The following is a 15,981-nucleotide window of genomic DNA, read 5'->3' as shown; positions in this document are numbered from 1 at the left end:
TTTATGGCCGTTGATTCTTTCTTTAAGTGATAACACTATTTTAACGGCGTCAATTGGGACCAGAGCAACGAGATCCTAACACGTGTAAAGAAAAATATTCATTTATGCTCTTAAAATTACGATTTTAGCCATCTGTTCTTCAGCCACAAAAAAAAGGATTTTAATCTCTTTAGCCCCTTTGGGGAGAATCAATTTTTGCAAAACCCCTCTTTATTCTCACTACCCCCTCTCCTTCCCAATTTTTCCATAAACCAACTTTACCCCTTATCCCTTTAATTCTACATTTAATTTAATATCAACATATTTTTTATTCATCCAATCAAACACTTTCTCTCTCTTCTCTCATTAAAAAAACAAACCTACCAAATGTCTCATATTTTACAACATTAAAACGAACGAGACTTTCTTCTCTTCTTCTTCTTCTTCAACAGCTCACGTTGCAGCTCCAACGTTGCAGCTCCGACGTTCTTCTTCTTCTTCTTCTTCTTCTTCTTCTTCTTCTTCTTTTTCTTCTTCTTCTTCTTCTCCATCTACCATTGAAGCTCACCATTAAAGCTTCTATCTCCAAAGACATATTTCTTCTCTTCTTCTTCTTGTATTTCCACCATACTGTAAGGTAAGTATACTTTTTCTTAGTGTAGTATGATTAAGTTGAATTCGTAGCTTGAATAGGGTTATTTGTTGAAATATTTTAGGATTGCAGATTTAGGACAACTGAAACCACTGGGTACAACTAAGTAGTTACGGAAACCCCAAGTTTGGTACAACTGGGACAAATGCGTACAACTATGTTGATGGTCTGCTACGAAAGTTATGAAATTATAGGCCGTTTTTTTTTCTCTTTCTTTTTCAGGGACAATGAAAAGGAATTCAGTCATACGCTTTGCTTATGACGGATACTATACAAGTATCGGAGAAGATGTACATTGGATTTCTAATGGAGAAGATGAAGAAGTGTAGTCTTTTCTTATGAATAAATCGCGGAGTGGTTTGCCAAACATAGAAAAGCTTCTGGACTATTACCAAGTGGTCAATATTTGGTTCCTTTTGTGGAGAAGGAACTCCATCTTACAACTAAGAAAGCGAAAAAGTTGGTGGTGCAAGAGCTAAACGGTTACAATCTTGATTATAGTGTGATTGGAGGCGATGGGAAAATTTATTTGGTTGATTTGAGAAGCAAAACATGCAGTTGTAGGCGTTTTGATATAGACAAGTATCCATGTGTGCATGCGATAGCGGCTACACTTACAGCAAACAAGGATGCAGCTCCTGACCTCCGGGCACATGACTTGTGCTCAAAGTATTATTGGATCGAGCTTTGGGTTTTGGCATACACGAGGACAATTTATCCGGTTCCCCATAATAGTCAATGGGTTCTTCCTGAGGAGATAATGCAACTGTTTGCATATCCTCCGGATTACGAGGTAAAACAAGGAAGAAGACAAGAAACAAGATTCCCCTCCGTTGGAGAGCATAGAGGACGTAAGAAGAGGTCGCATGGAGCGAGCGGTTTGGGCGAGTGGTTTACCAATGATGGTGACGTTGACGGAGACGATTCGGGTGACCAAGGTTGATTTCTCAATGCTATTTATTAGGTTAATTTAAGAAACGATGTTGTTTGTGTTGGTTTTGTTTGTAAAACTTATATGTTCTGTGTTGTACAACTAAGTTTTATCAGGTACAACTATTGTTAATTTCCTTTTCGTATCTGTGCAAATTTTCAGTCTGGGTACAACTAAGTACCACATGTACAACTAAGGTCTAATGCCTTGGCCAATTTTCATAATTTTATATAATATGAAAATTTGAAACCAAATTAAAAAAAAACTTAAAAAAAGGCATACACGATGGTAATGAAACTACACAACAAGTTTTGAGTAAAAATTTCATATTTTTAAAAAATACTGAAATTCTTACTCAAAATCCAACATTCATACATTAACAACCTTATACTTTCATGGTTACTTTGTAGATTTGAACTAAAATTTTATAAATTTTTGAAATACTTGTATTTTGATAAATATAAATGCACATATACAAAGTAGTGACATTTTTATGAGGCAATACAATCGGTTCCACCAAAAAAAATTAAATTAGAATTGATAACAACTAGATTTATTAAAATCTCTATATTGTACAACTATAAGCAAAAATGTGCAACCGAGTACAACTGTACAACTATGAACAAATTTGAACTATTATTTAATAATTTTTTAAAAAATAATGGCGCCAGGTATGCCATTTGTCAGAATAACGGCGCCAGATTTTTTCAGAATAACGGCGCCAGATATGCCAAAATAACAACTGTATTAACAATACATAGTTGTACCTAATCGTATTGTTAAGAATATTTTTTTTTCAATACATAGATTCATAAATAAAAATATTAAGATTCAGATTAAAATATTCATACATAATTAGATTCAGATTCAAAGATTCATACCTAATCAAAATACATAAACCCAGAAACATAGTTGTACCTAATCGTATCAGTTGTACCTAAACACAGATTCATACATTAACATCACACACCAGCATACAAGCGATACTCATCATCAGATACCAAAATAAGAGCCGAACTCTTCTCCTGCTCCTTCTCTTACACTTCTTGTTCCAAAGACCCTCTCCACAAAGGCATAACTACCAAAACTGTTTGCATTATGATATGATGCATAGTCATGACAGTCAAATCCAGTGATCAAAGCATGTTCCCTCATCGAGTAGCGTATTGGAACGCCATTCACCACAAACCAGCTTTCCCTCTTCTTCTGTGTTGAAGCAGTCCGCATAAGAAGCATGAACATACCTTGCAGCTTATTTTTCCCTTTCCTAACCAAGTGAAAGACGTGCTTGAACTGCTTCTCATCTCTAAACCACTTCATTTCTTTGTCACTCAGCTTCACACTAATGGCATCCAGCGTGTTACCAATGGTACACCTTGTTGATATCTTCAAAGTCTTATCATACTCCTCAGGACTAAAGAAAAAACTCTCAGGCTGAAGAGGTAAAGCCTCATCCTCATCCATCTCCTCTATTTCCTGCAATACAAACACAGATAATTTCAGTTCCACAACATAGTTGTACTCAATTGTACTAAATACAATCAAACATGTTTATTACTTACCTCATGGTCAGACACGACATTCTCCGGAGATGGTTCGACTCCTTGATCTTCCATGACATCATCCACTGCAGCTCCTATCTCTGGATGCTTTGGATCCGATTGCTTTTGTCTTTTGGGACTTCTAAGCTCGGTAGATTTTTCACTTCTAGAACAAGATGGTTCACTTCTAAAACTAGAAGCTCCTCTTCTGGTAATAGGCATTGTAAACCAACCTGCAACAACAATCTAATTAGATATCTACATAATTATAAGTAATCCGAAATATATTCAAATCCAATAAACACAATTTGAATCTAATCAAATCCGAAAATATAGAGAAATCATACAACTAGTCACAATGGTTATTAACAGAGGCAATTTCAAATCCAAATTGTATTTCAAATCCATCCCCAAATTGTAAACATAAAATCTGAATTATATCCATAAAAAACCGAATTCAATACAAAACATATCCATAATTCATCTGTTTCAAACAAAATCAAACTTTTATTAAGCCCAAAACCTTTATCAATCGAACCCTATTAAACTCTCAAAGAGAAATCAAACCCTAATCAAACCAAAATTAACAAATCAATCGAAATATACAGATCAAACAAAAGAAATCTTACAAAGAGCACACACAGCGGAGAAGACACGGCGGATTCCTCAGATTCACGGTGGATTTCTCGGATTCAAGGAGTATCCAGAGAAACGAGTGAAGACGAAAGAAGAAGAAGATGAAAGAGTATCGACTGAAACAAGATAAGAGAGAAGAAGAAGAGGATCTAGAAGAAGAAAACGAAATCGGAAAAGCTTTCGTCTGTGGTTGAGAGAAAAGGAAGACGAAGGAGAGTTTTTTTTTTTTTTTTTTTTTTAGGGTTTGATGTTTTGATAGAATTAGGATCTGTTGTTTGAAAAAAAGGAGTGGATCCGAAATGGGGCCCAAAACTATTGGATATTTGATCCAAAACTTAGGTTGGATCGGTAAATAAGTTGAAACCCACAAATATTATTGTCTTTTACTAACTGTTTGAATAAAAATAAACACTTAAATTATTTATTTTTATAACAGGGGCTAAGTAGAGAATGATTCGAGTATAGGGGGCCAACGAGATTTTCTTCCCAAAAAAAAACTGTCCAAGTCAAATCTTTTGACAGTGAAAGGACTTTTGAAGAAGAATTGCGAAACGCAAAAGCTGTACCCAAAGCGAATCGCGATTTCGAGCTCTATGGTGTCCGTAAACCCTAGACCTAAGGGTTTTCCAATGTTCGATCCCGTGAACATGAGTTTACCAGGCTCCGATGGATTTGGTTCCAATCCGATTGCTACGATTCCGGCCACCGGACGGGTGTCGTTTTCTGAGGATCCGACTACGAAGATTCGGAAGCCGTACACAATCAAGAAGTCGAGAGAGAATTGGACAGATCAAGAACACGATAAATTTCTAGAAGCTCTCCACTTGTACGTGTATTGCAGGAATTTGATTGTGTTTTCGTTTGAAAGCTTCGAGATTTGTTGTTATGAGCTAATCGATCAATTGATAACAGATTCGATAGGGATTGGAAGAAGATAGAGGCATTTGTTGGATCAAAAACAGTGGTTCAGGTATAAATTGAAGAATCTTACAATGTTCTCTGTTTTTCTTTAGACAATGATTGTGAGTAGTAATATGTGTGTTTGGCAGATACGAAGCCACGCGCAGAAATACTTTCTCAAAGTTCAGAAGAGTGGTGCTAACGAACATCTTCCACCTCCTCGACCAAAGAGGAAAGCGAGTCATCCTTATCCTATAAAGGCTCCTAAAAAAGGTGACTTTGATCATCATCTTCTTACTCTGTTTCTTCTTTGCTTTTTTCTTTAATCATTTTCTGATTATTTGTTATGCTGCAGTTGCTTTTACCTCCCACGTCCTTCCATCTTCGAGCACACTACCGTTGCTTGAGCCTGGTTATTTGTACAGCTCTGATTCACAGCCGTTGCTGGGAAACCAGGCTGTTTGTGCATCTAGCTCTTCTTCGTGGAATCATGAATCAACGAATCTTCTGCCAAAACCGGTGATTGAAGGTAGAGTGGTTTTGCTTTCGGTTGATGACAGTTTGAGTTTGTTGTATCTGTGAATGGTGTTAACAATGTGGTGTAATGAATTTGTGATAGTAGTAGAGGAACCGGGAGTCTCGGCCACGGCTCCTCTCCCAAAGAATCACTGCAGTGAGGAAGATACACGGAGGGTACGAGCAGTGACAAAGCCAAATGGCGAAGAAAGTTGTGAAAAGCCACATAGAGGTAAGATTTGTTATGTTATTATGTGTTTTCCTATTACACGTCTCTAAGGATTACACTGAGAATGAGTTGTTTGGTGGCGGTTTCAATGCAGTGATGCCGAATTTTGCTGAAGTTTACAGCTTCATTGGAAGTGTCTTCGATCCCAACACATCAGGCCACCTCCAGAGATTAAAGCAGATGGATCCAATAAATATGGAAACGGTATGAGACATGTTTAATCAGACTCAGTCCCTACTCTGAGCCTTTGTTCACAACTTCAATCCTGATTATAATAGAGAAGCTTATTTGGTATTTTTTTTTCTTTTTGATACATCAGGTTCTTTTACTGATGCAAAACCTGTCTGTAAATCTGACAAATCCCGAGTTTGCAGAGCAGGTAAGTAGTAATTTCATTGCCACTCTTAATGAAATACTGAAAGATTAATACTTTCTTGTGTATATCAAGTAATTATTAATTTGGTGCTTTGATATGTAGATATCATCATACAGCGCTAAAGCTTTGAAATAGAGGTAGGAAAAAACAACAATGTACCTTAAGTGAGAGCTGTATGCATTCAATGGATTTAGGCCTCAAGTTCTCATTACCCGAGCAGAACCAATTGCAAGGACTCTTAGATGGCTACTGAGTTGGGGTTTTTATGTCTCTGTTAGTCGGGCGGGGTGGAGCACACTTGTTTGTCCTGTCTTGTGTATGTGTGTATAGATAATAGAGGGTTTTGCAGAGTTATGTAAGGTCACAGTTAGCTGCAAGTGAGTTTGGATCAATCTTAAGTTAAGACCTTGAGAGTGTCCAAAGAGACTGTGTAATATTGGTTTGGCGGTCAGCAGAAGATGTTTCTTTTTTTAAGTGCACATCCAGTGAGTGAAGAAAAGGCAAGGTTAAACTTTTAGTTTTTTAAAATTGTATATGAATGTATAAAGTATTATTTTGGCTTCTATGAAAACTGGTAACGAAAAGAATCTCAATTGATTTATTTTCCTTCAGTATACTTTATCAATCAATTTCAAATAAATGTTCTGTAATCAAACGGTAAGCATAGAAAAAACAATAGAAAATAATCAAGTAAACAAATATTCTACTTCGTTTTCTTCTCGATATAACCAAGTTTAGATCGTTTTTTATTTTTTTCTTTCTATTTTTAATAGTTGTAACTTCCATCATTTCCGTTTAGACTTCCTCCAGTGCCCTCACTTCTGGCTTGCTAATGCTCCCCTTGTGTATAGTTTTCTTGATTTATGTTTTAGCGGAACCTTGTTTGGTAGTCTATGGAATCAGAGATTCTTTTACAAGGGAGACTACGCCTTTCTTAGTTCAGTCTTTTTTTTTTTTTTTTTTTTTTTTTTTTTTTTTTTTTTTTTTTTTTTTTTTTTAAAGAAAAAAATATATTCAGTTTTGAATGTGAACTTGATAGCTTTCAGCTCTCGTCTTAAATTATATAATTTATTTATAAACTGTTTTTGGTTTCCCCTTCTATTTGTAAGAGATTTTGACATCTGCATTAATCTTTTACCATCCCACTGATTCAGAGAATCTCAACGCATCGACCTCTACTTCCCCACTACAAGCCCTTACACTTGCAACTAGGCCTGAGTATTCGGGTACCCGTTCGGGTTCGGTTCTTTTTTTTCGGGTATCGGATCTATTCGGGTAGAGGGTCAAGACCCATTCGGGTATTCTAAAAATTCGATTCGGGTTCGGTTCGGGTTCGGGTCGGTTCGGGTATTTTAATAAAAAAAGCAAAATACCCGAAAATAACCAAAAATATCCGAAATATTTTCGGGTTTGGGTCGGGTTCGGGTTTTTAACTCATATATACCCAAATCTAACCGAAATACCCGATTTCTCCAAAATACATTGGTTACTCTTTACCAAATATATCTAAAAATACTAAAATTATCCAAAAGAAAACTACATCATTAGTTACTTTTTAACCAAATATATCCAAATGTATCCGAATTACTCAAAAATATCTAATATATTCGGATTTATGATTGTAATTTTAGGTATTTCGAGTATTATAAATATAAATATAACTAATATTTTTAGGTGTATATTTGTATTCGGGTACATTCGGATATTGGATTCGGTTCGGGTTCGGTTCGGTTTTTTTTCGGGTAGGAAGTTAGGACCCATTCGGGTATTTTTAAAAATCGGGTTCGGGTTCGGTTCGGGTATTTTTCGAGCTTTTCGGTTCGGGTATTCGGTTCCGGGTATTTTGCCCAGGCCTACTTGCAACCGCCTAGAGAACAATGTTTGAGTTGTCACCGTTGAAGAATCCGGGATATATTTGATTTGGCTTCCTCTTATATTTTCCAGAACAGTATAGCATTTGTATTGGGAAACTGATCTTAAAAAAGAACCATACGCACACGCTCCTCTATGTTACCTATTGACACAGACCCCTTGAGACTTGAACTCCGGTTTCAAAAAACAAAAAGCCTAAAATAGAATATGCAAATACCAGTGACTCGAACGTTCATAGAAAATCTACCATTGTTAATTAAAAGCATTCCCATATCACAAGCACCAAGAGAAACGAGAGTTCATAGTGACAGAAAGTATATTATTTTTTCTTTTTCTTTTTTTTTTTTCTTAAAAAAATATCACAAATGGTAATTTTGATTACTTGCACATCACAAAGCAACTCACTGTTAGGTAGACACACCTCTTAGGGTGTTAAAGGACTATGGCCAGAGTAGAGTTACCTGTAGCCAAACCCAAGGTCGAGTTCATGACCCATAGAGCCTTGGCGATTAGGACCACCGGCTTGACCCAATGCCGGTATCTGCTTGGCTGGGTCCATCCTCTGCTGAATCCCCAAGAGTGTCTGCAGTGAAGCTGTATGCTCTCCTCTGTTAACTTGAGAACCTGAAAAGCCAAAGAAAACAAGAGCAGACTCAGAATCAACTAGTCCCTACACTAGCTGATATTAATATCTGGGTCCCTAGAGCAGCCGACTCAAGTCCGCACAAGATCTTGATCTGAGGCCAAAAATGAGTGAAAGTCCTATGTTCACTTATGTTATACCTGGTGGTGGCATACCGTAGTTGGGTTGGTGATGGGCAAAGGGAAAGCCTTGTGACGGGTTTAACTCAGGAATGAGACCCGGCATCTGGTTGTTCACATGAGGAGAGTGATGGTGTTGTGGACCACCACTGGGGAATCCTTGCATTAGATGATGATGTTGCAGGTTGTCTTGCATATGCATCTTCTCCATCATATGTGGAGGAAGACGATCAAACTCGGGATGTCCACTGGTTGGTGTATGAAAAGGTGGACGGTGAATCATGTTTGGTGGAAATCGGTGATTTGGTGGAGGGTCATGATGTTGAGCCATGATGCTTCCTGGTCCAATGAAATCGAGCTGAGGTTTTACATGAGCATGTCGTGAATCAAACGGATAAAATATTGGGCCTGAACCATTCAAGTGAGAAGAGGGGTCGGTCGCGTATTGTTGGGGATGGCGGTGGAGAAAAGGACCATCTTGACCTCCCATTGTTGGTCTTTCGTTCCTTGGACCAGAGTTTAAGGCAGCTAACTTGTCAGAGATGTTGAAAGCTACTTCAGGCTCTTGATTATGAGATCCTGGAAAAGACATGTATTTTGGTGGGTTTGCATGACCGCCAACCGCAAGTAAGTTACCATCTTCTGGGAGGGCTAGTATCCCTCCGGGGAGACCGTCAGGTCTGATTTGGTTTCTTTGGCTCAGTTCACCAATTGACCTTTCTGATCGAAGCGGGACCCCTGGAGCATCAGAAACCATAGCTCTTCCAGAGACAGGTTCTCCAATCGACTGCAGTTCGTTCATGAAGGCACTCCCAAATAGATTCTCAAGAGTCAAAGACTTCCCTGGATCTGCTTCTCCAGCTGTATTTGATTTCACAGATGGTGGTGGTGGTCTCCTCTCTGTAACTGAAAGTAGCTGGGAATCTTGAATTTTTGGGTCTGCACCTCTCTGTAATAAAGAAAGAAGGTGCTGTGAAGCCTGGTCATCAACAGATGTTTTCCGTTGTTTGGTCTTTTTCACTGAAGAAACACTGGTGTCTTGGTCAACTGGTGGTGGAGGTGGATGATAGCTGTCACTAACTTCTGAAAGAATAGACTGCTCAAGGTCTTCACAAGTGAGAACAGGTGGAACAGCTGTTACTGATTTACTTGTCGAAGTGCTGCTTAACTGATCAGTGCTTTTAGTGGCATGGCCATGAAAAGGAAAATCCGTTGGAAGTTCGGTATTTGCTTTTGTGTCAAAGGTTTGCAATTTATCTCCACCTTGAAGTAGTGACAGTAAGCCTCTTGGTGGCCCGCTGGATGGGAAATCTTCGACTGGCTTGTTATCTGCACCAAAAAAAGGATGTTAGAATGGAAAAACGTTACAATTCTAGTAAAGCAGTAAATTGATTACCTTCTTCAAGAAATAGATGTGCGAACTTGGAGGATTTATTAATGGTCTGAGAGCTTCGTATTTCTTCTACTTTTTCGACATTTTTCTACAAAGATGTGGACAAATGTCAGGTCAAATGAGATTCTTCAAATTCCACAGGGAATATATGATGCATGTACATGGACATGTATAAACATGTGTACCCTATCATGTCACAAACAAACAGTCATTTCCTCAGGACAAGCATTCAATTTGCTTTATATAACACATTGACCACCATTTGCTTACTAAGAGAAAAGACAAACTATGTAATCCATCATTTTTCATGATCAATACAGATTATAGGAAAAAAGCCTCATCTACGACTGGCTCATGATCAATACAGATTATAGGAAAAAAGCCTCATCTACGACTGGCTGGAGGAAACTACATCAGAAAGAAAGATGCATCATTTGGACCAAAAATGAAGTGCATATCGATAATAGATATCTGAGGATTAGCAAACGATCAAGAGCTATCATGTGAGTAGAATTTTAAGTTCCAGGGATACACGAGCTAAGTTACATAACATTAGAAAAAAACTAACCTTATTCATATTAGAGGAGTCACCACTATTCAAATTTATAGCGGTGTTGAATATCTTATCCAGAATTGATGCCCCATCTGAAATCTCCAAGCTTTTCTTCTTGTCCAGCGTCATTGTAGCTTGCTCACTTTTTCTAGGATACCCCTGAGTTTCAGTAGGAGTTGAGATTGACGAAAGCTTTTCAAAACTTTTATCCTTATTAACTGTATCTGTAGATATTCCTAGAAATGAAGAGATATTAACAGCCCGTTCATTTGCATCAGTGGAGGAAACACGAACATCTTCACCTTCTATCAGCATCTCACTTGAACCTATCTTAATTCCCAACGGTTTTCCCCCATTATTAACAGATGTTCCATTCACCACATTAATGCCTTTGGAATTTAAAGGACTACGCTCATATTGAGAAGAATCAATCTGCAAATGGTGTGATAACCAGTAAATAACAGGTGCGACCAAAGATAGTGGAATGCTTAGCTAAAGAAAGTACTAATCAGAGTTATACATTCAAACAAAACATTTGCGAAGAAAAGATAAATTAAAACAAAAGCCACCACACTCAAACTTCAACCCTCACTGATTTGCAGTCAGCGAATGATGTCCAATGGAAGTGATAGATCAAGAGACCACAGCCTTGGATCACATACACCCAACGAATGAGTTATTGAAGGAATTGGGTTTCTTCTAGGAGATAATATCAATCAAAGATGAACAGTTCAGCTTGTATCATGGGATTTTTTATGAGATTTTGTGAGTTAGGTTTTTATTTCTATTTTCCTAGTTTACTTGATATTCAAGCAATAAAATTATTTACTCTACTCCCACATTCCCTTACTCTACACGACTTACCCTCTATAAGAAAGAATCAAAAGAGTATGTTCAAAGCTTGTCACTTGTCAGAAGAACTAGGCATGCACTTTTACTTTGACTTTACTGTCATGAATTGCAGAGAATCATTCTATCAGGACTTGCATAGTTCTAGTAACATATTCCCCTCTCCAACTATTTCTATATGAAAGCAACTTCTAAAATTTGTACCTTATATTTGTGAGAAGATTCAAATATTATCATAAAGCCCCTCTATTTTGATTTTCTTCTGGGATTTTGCTAGCCTTACGACTTTAACAATCAATATGCAAACAAAAATGAAACCTTCATGGAACACAGATATTAGGTATGGATGAGGGTCTCAGGAAGATAGCGACTTACTTGAGGTTTTTCCCCTTGCTTTTTTTCCAAAATTGTGCTTGCAAAACCAGGAGGTACAAGCGGTCTGGGTGCATTACTTTGAGAAGGAAAAGAGGTGTTACTAGAACCAGGAATTGTTGGAGTGTGATTGACTTCATCGCTTCTACTTGGACGCCCTTTTTCATCTTTAGACTCCCCAAGAAGTTCAGTAAAATCAAAGTCGTTTTTGCGTAAGTCTGGGTTTGATTTTTGTCTCTCCTGGAATGCTTTTTGATGTTCCTTCCTCAACAACTCAAAAGAAGCTGACGGAGAGTTGAGAAAAGATTGACACAAAAAGAAACGCATGGATTAACTGAAAGAAGTTCACAAACTGGCAGAGAGCTAAGTTTAGTACAGATCAAAGTCAATAGATCCTCTGTACCTCTTCTTTTTCTTTCTTCTTCTGCTCTATCTTCACTAGTAGAATCAGAAGAGCCAAATGTTTCATCATTGAATGAATCTCTAGTGTCACGTCTAGTGAAAGGTGGCGCCTACAAATGTACATGAGAGATTTAGGAATCTGTGCCGTTAACTCATACAAAATTACTCAAATACACCAGCTGATGAAACCCAGCAACGTGATGGATCAGTATTCAGCAATCAATGGTAGCAGAGACTATTTAATATGACTACAGCAGATATTTGGGTACTTAACCTTGTATGGGCGAGGAGGATGGTAAGGTTCATTGGTTCTACTCAACTGATGTGGGTCATTAGATTGAGGTCTAGGGGCAGATGTTCCCGCACCAAATCCAGAAGGCTTAGGGAAAGAACCTTTCCCCAGAAGTCCATCATGCTCAGGTGCTTGCCAAGGCCTCCGAGATGGCATACCAGAACGCCTTCCAGGCTCTCCTAACAAAATATACAGTTCAAAATCAACTATAATACACCAAATTCCAGAATTTTTCGCTAAGGCCTTCTTTTCATGTTCACTAGACAAGCAGACTTCATGCCATTCACTTAGTAAAAAAAGTGGAAATCCACATTTACGCATATTGAACAGCCAGCTGGATAGAGTTGAAATCATAATAATGAACACTTTTTTGCTCAAAGATATAATTCGTAGGAGTATTTTATAGGTCAAAGATAACAACAAGGTACTATTCAGAGTACTAGTCCACCTTGTTACTGTAGTAACGTCATCATACAGCATGTAAAGAATGGGATACGAGTAAGCTCCGGCTACCTGAGTCCCGGTCTGACTGTGAATCACTATCTTTATCATTCCATCCACCTGAGCGCCCCTCCCATCTTCCATGGATGCCTCGAGAGTTACTACCTAATTCACCCCTGGTGGGAGGCGATGAACTATAGTCATTCCGCCTGAAACCATGCGACGAAAAATCGCCTGAAATTCTCACTCGCTCGGGTGAAGGATCTTCGAAGTCTCTGCTCAAATAAAGAGTGTACAAATCAAGACATGTCACTCCAAACCAGATAGTATAGTAGATAAGAAGACAACATGATCAAACACATTTACACAGTTTCTAGAAATACAAACTAATATCAAATAGAGTCTCACAGCAACAGTGCTTCATCAAATTCACTGGGTAGATTTGGCAGCTTCTTGCAAACATCTTTCTCGCTCAAGGATAAGAGAAACTTCCTCGTGTATGAAATTCTTGGTTTCCTGATTCAACGCGAAAAAACAATAACAACTGCAGCTGAGAAATGTACAATGAGAAGCAAAACAGAGAAATGATTTACAAAAACAGATAAACATACTTTTCCGAATCATCATTGGTTTCGACAAGTTGATCCATGGCAAACTGTTGTTCATTTGCTATACTCATGATACAATGCAGGCGGTGCACAAAATCTTAGCTGATTGAGGCCAAAAAACACCAGTAACTCTTAATCAAGTAACTCTACAGTAGTAGCCTATAGTAAACACCCCCAAAACGCAAAATCTTCTAAAAATTTGGTAAAACCGTGAATATGATCTTCAATATCACAGCGCCTAAAATATTTTCCAGCTCTCTCTCTAGTAACCACCAATAATATCCCAACTAGAAAAATCTCAACCCACGTTTCACACCACCAGCAACTTCATCAGGATCTAGCTATATGTACAGTGTAAGATTCAGAGAAGGAAAATCTAAGATTTCTCACCCACAACTGAAGAAAATTTCAGCTAAAAACCAAAAAAAAACTAGCTCATCCTAAAGTCAGAAGGCTAATCTCTCGTATCGGATTCCCCCCAATTCTCACCCCAAACAAAATCCAAAAACCTCAAATCGGGAGAGGATGAAACATATTATAGTTTTTTCTGAAGTAATCTAAGGTCTTCGACAGCTAGGGTTTTTAACGCTAATGGGGAATTACAAGGATTCCAGAATCCATCAGAAAAAGATAAATAGAAAGAAACAAAAAAAACAAAAAAAAGAGTCGCGGATTCTAGAAAAAAAAAGGAGAACGGAGAAAACAATTAGGGTTTCGATCTGCAGAAAGATAATTTTGCTCTTGCTGTGTTTTTGATCGATTGATGAAAAAAAAAGAGAAGATCGAAGAAACCAAGTCTTACAACGAAGAGAGAGACAAGAAGAGAAATTTCTCTCAAAGAGGAAGGTAAAAAATTGACAATCCACGCGCCTGCTTTTCACGTTAACTCACGCGCTAATTTCTTATGGTTAATTTCAACTGTTCCCACAAACTTTCAAGAATTACAGAAATACCTTAATAAATTTCTTCAACAATAACAAGATCCCTGATATTATTTTCAAATTAACTCATAAAACATTACAAAAGGAGGGGGTTTTCTGAAACATGAAATGGTTACAGAAGACAATACATACAACAGGCAGCTCTGTTCATCTCTTTGTCTTTCCTTTTCCTTTAGCATCAAAATGATGAGACTTTAGTTTCTTCTTCCGCACTATTGCGCCTGTGTTGCCACCACCTCCTTCCCTGAAAGGCATTCCCATCAGAGCCAATAGTTTCTGTCCTTCTTGATCTGTTTTAGCCGTCGTGCTGATGCATACATCCATTCCTCTCGTTTTTCCAACGGCATCAAATCTATAGTGTAATAACCAACCAACACAGAGTTTAGTTGTTCGGTTGTAACCAAAGAGTGTGTACTAAAGGGAACCCATGCTTGATCCTGACGAACCAGTGGATAACAAGCTTCATGGAAACTTGTTAGTAGCTTTGATTTAGAGGGAAGATACAATAGAACTAACCTGATCTCAGGGAATACACCTTGGTCTTTCACACCAATACTGTAGTTTCCGTTCCCATCAAAGCTACTGGGGCTCACGCCTTGGAAATCTCGAGTTCTCGGAAGCGCTAAGTTGATAAGACGATCCAAGAATGAGTACATTACCTGTCACAACAGTCAAAATCACAAATGTCTAATTTAACTCAATAAGAAAAAGTTTGATTCAAGAAATGAGTAAGAGAAATGAGCTCACGTCTCCTCTGAGAGTGACAGCAATCCCAAGGGGTTGATCTTCCCTGATCTTGAAAGTAGCAATGGAAGCTCTAGCTCGTGTCTTAATAGGTTTCTGCCCTGTAATAAGCGCGATATCCTTCATTGCAGCCTCCAAACCCTTGTCGTTCTGCGCTGCATCTCCAATACCACAATTCACTACAATCTTCTGTACCTTTGGAACCTAGAAGAGAAGATGTCATTAAAGATGAGAGTGACAGACTTCATGTTAAAATATGGAACAAGACCCAAATAAGAAGTACTTTTTACCAGCACAACAAGCTTTAAATTTAGGCTTCTTCAATACATTTTCTAGAAGAATCAATCCAATAAACACACAAATTTATCAAGAAAAGCAAATTATGTGTTACGAAATATACACAACCAGCCCCACATTCCCCCAAAAATCCAAATCCACAGAGAATTAAACTTCAACAACATCATGAATCGCAACAGAACCAAAACTAGGTTTGGGCTCAAAGGATAGAATTTGGGGTTACCTGGTGAATATTAACGTACTTGAACTCATCTTTGAGCGCAGGAATAATCCTCTCCAGGTAAGCGGTTTTGAGCCGGTGAGTTTTCTCGGCTTCAGATTTCTCGACCAGGACTGTTCCAGAGGCCGAGACTTTCACCAAGTTTCTGAGCGGCGGAGATCGCATCCGTGCGGAGGATGGAGCCGCTAAAGGAGAAAAACGTCCGTGAAATGAAGAAGCAGAAGACTGCAGAAGCGAAGGAGACGCCATTGTCGAAGCTCCAAAGTGGATAAAGTTGCAGGAGAAGTGAGAGAGCTCTCGGCGTTCTCTTTTGCTAAACCCAATGGCACTTTCGTAATTTCTTGATGGTTTGAGGATAAGGATTTTTCCGTTTAGCCCCCTTAAAACAGAATATTTCCATTAAGGCACCCAATATTTATAATTTACAAATGACTCAGGGGCGTTCTAATCACACAATTAATTCTTTATGGGGTTA

At 38.2% G+C, this 15,981-nt stretch overlaps 4 protein-coding genes and 1 long non-coding RNA gene across 8 annotated transcripts; 2 read left to right on the top strand and 3 right to left on the bottom strand.

Annotated features, from left to right (window-relative positions):
* The first annotated feature begins 502 nt into the window (after positions 1-502).
* Positions 503-1,701, top strand: LOC110227080. The gene is made up of 2 exons (XR_002330883.1): positions 503-616; positions 854-1,701. It is a non-coding gene; the product is annotated as an uncharacterized LOC110227080 (long non-coding RNA).
* Positions 1,702-2,350: 649 nt separating this feature from the next.
* On the bottom strand, positions 2,351-3,952 carry LOC110227743. Its single transcript, XM_021023185.1, has 3 exons — positions 3,733-3,952; positions 3,125-3,336; positions 2,351-3,038 (listed from the first exon to the last, which is right to left on the bottom strand). The coding sequence occupies exons 2-3, from the start codon at positions 3,323-3,325 to the stop codon at positions 2,556-2,558; spliced, it is 684 nt and encodes a 227-aa protein (XP_020878844.1). The 5' UTR covers positions 3,326-3,336; positions 3,733-3,952; the 3' UTR covers positions 2,351-2,555.
* Positions 3,953-4,035: 83 nt separating this feature from the next.
* On the top strand, positions 4,036-6,359 carry LOC9308967 (protein REVEILLE 5). 2 transcript variants are annotated; one of them, XM_021023534.1, is made up of 8 exons: positions 4,036-4,565; positions 4,652-4,709; positions 4,789-4,912; positions 4,995-5,168; positions 5,259-5,387; positions 5,479-5,588; positions 5,704-5,763; positions 5,863-6,359. In XM_021023534.1, exons 1-8 carry the CDS (start codon positions 4,333-4,335, stop codon positions 5,893-5,895), a joined length of 921 nt encoding a protein of 306 aa, XP_020879193.1. In that variant the 5' UTR covers positions 4,036-4,332; the 3' UTR covers positions 5,896-6,359. The 2 variants fall into 2 exon arrangements, with proteins under 2 accessions (XP_020879193.1, XP_002874991.1); XM_002874945.2 differs by having other exon boundaries at positions 4,037-4,565; positions 5,262-5,387.
* Positions 6,360-7,852: 1,493 nt separating this feature from the next.
* On the bottom strand, positions 7,853-14,117 carry LOC9308966. Of its 3 annotated transcripts, none has more exons than XM_021023043.1 (10): positions 13,308-14,117; positions 13,105-13,212; positions 12,769-12,971; positions 12,238-12,434; positions 11,965-12,073; positions 11,565-11,845; positions 10,356-10,772; positions 9,791-9,875; positions 8,431-9,723; positions 7,853-8,256 (listed from the first exon to the last, which is right to left on the bottom strand). In XM_021023043.1, the coding sequence occupies exons 1-10, from the start codon at positions 13,373-13,375 to the stop codon at positions 8,090-8,092; spliced, it is 2,928 nt and encodes a 975-aa protein (XP_020878702.1). In that variant the 5' UTR covers positions 13,376-14,117; the 3' UTR covers positions 7,853-8,089. The 3 variants fall into 3 exon arrangements, with proteins under 3 accessions (XP_020878702.1, XP_020878701.1, XP_020878700.1); XM_021023042.1 differs by having other exon boundaries at positions 8,416-9,723; positions 12,238-12,431; positions 13,308-14,116; XM_021023041.1 differs by having other exon boundaries at positions 8,416-9,723; positions 13,308-14,115.
* A 119-nt stretch (positions 14,118-14,236) lies between these two features.
* On the bottom strand, positions 14,237-15,841 carry LOC9311058 (50S ribosomal protein L5, chloroplastic). Its single transcript, XM_002872850.2, has 4 exons — positions 15,510-15,841; positions 14,993-15,193; positions 14,762-14,904; positions 14,237-14,597 (listed from the first exon to the last, which is right to left on the bottom strand). Exons 1-4 carry the CDS (start codon positions 15,753-15,755, stop codon positions 14,393-14,395), a joined length of 795 nt encoding a protein of 264 aa, XP_002872896.1. The 5' UTR covers positions 15,756-15,841; the 3' UTR covers positions 14,237-14,392.
* Positions 15,842-15,981: the final 140 nt, after the last annotated feature.

This window comes from Arabidopsis lyrata, assembly GCF_000004255.2.
Source record: "Arabidopsis lyrata subsp. lyrata unplaced genomic scaffold ARALYscaffold_6, whole genome shotgun sequence".
NCBI lineage: Eukaryota > Viridiplantae > Streptophyta > Magnoliopsida > Brassicales > Brassicaceae > Arabidopsis > Arabidopsis lyrata.
Note: the sequence above shows the minus strand (reverse complement) of the source record. Positions and strands in the feature narration are given on the sequence as shown.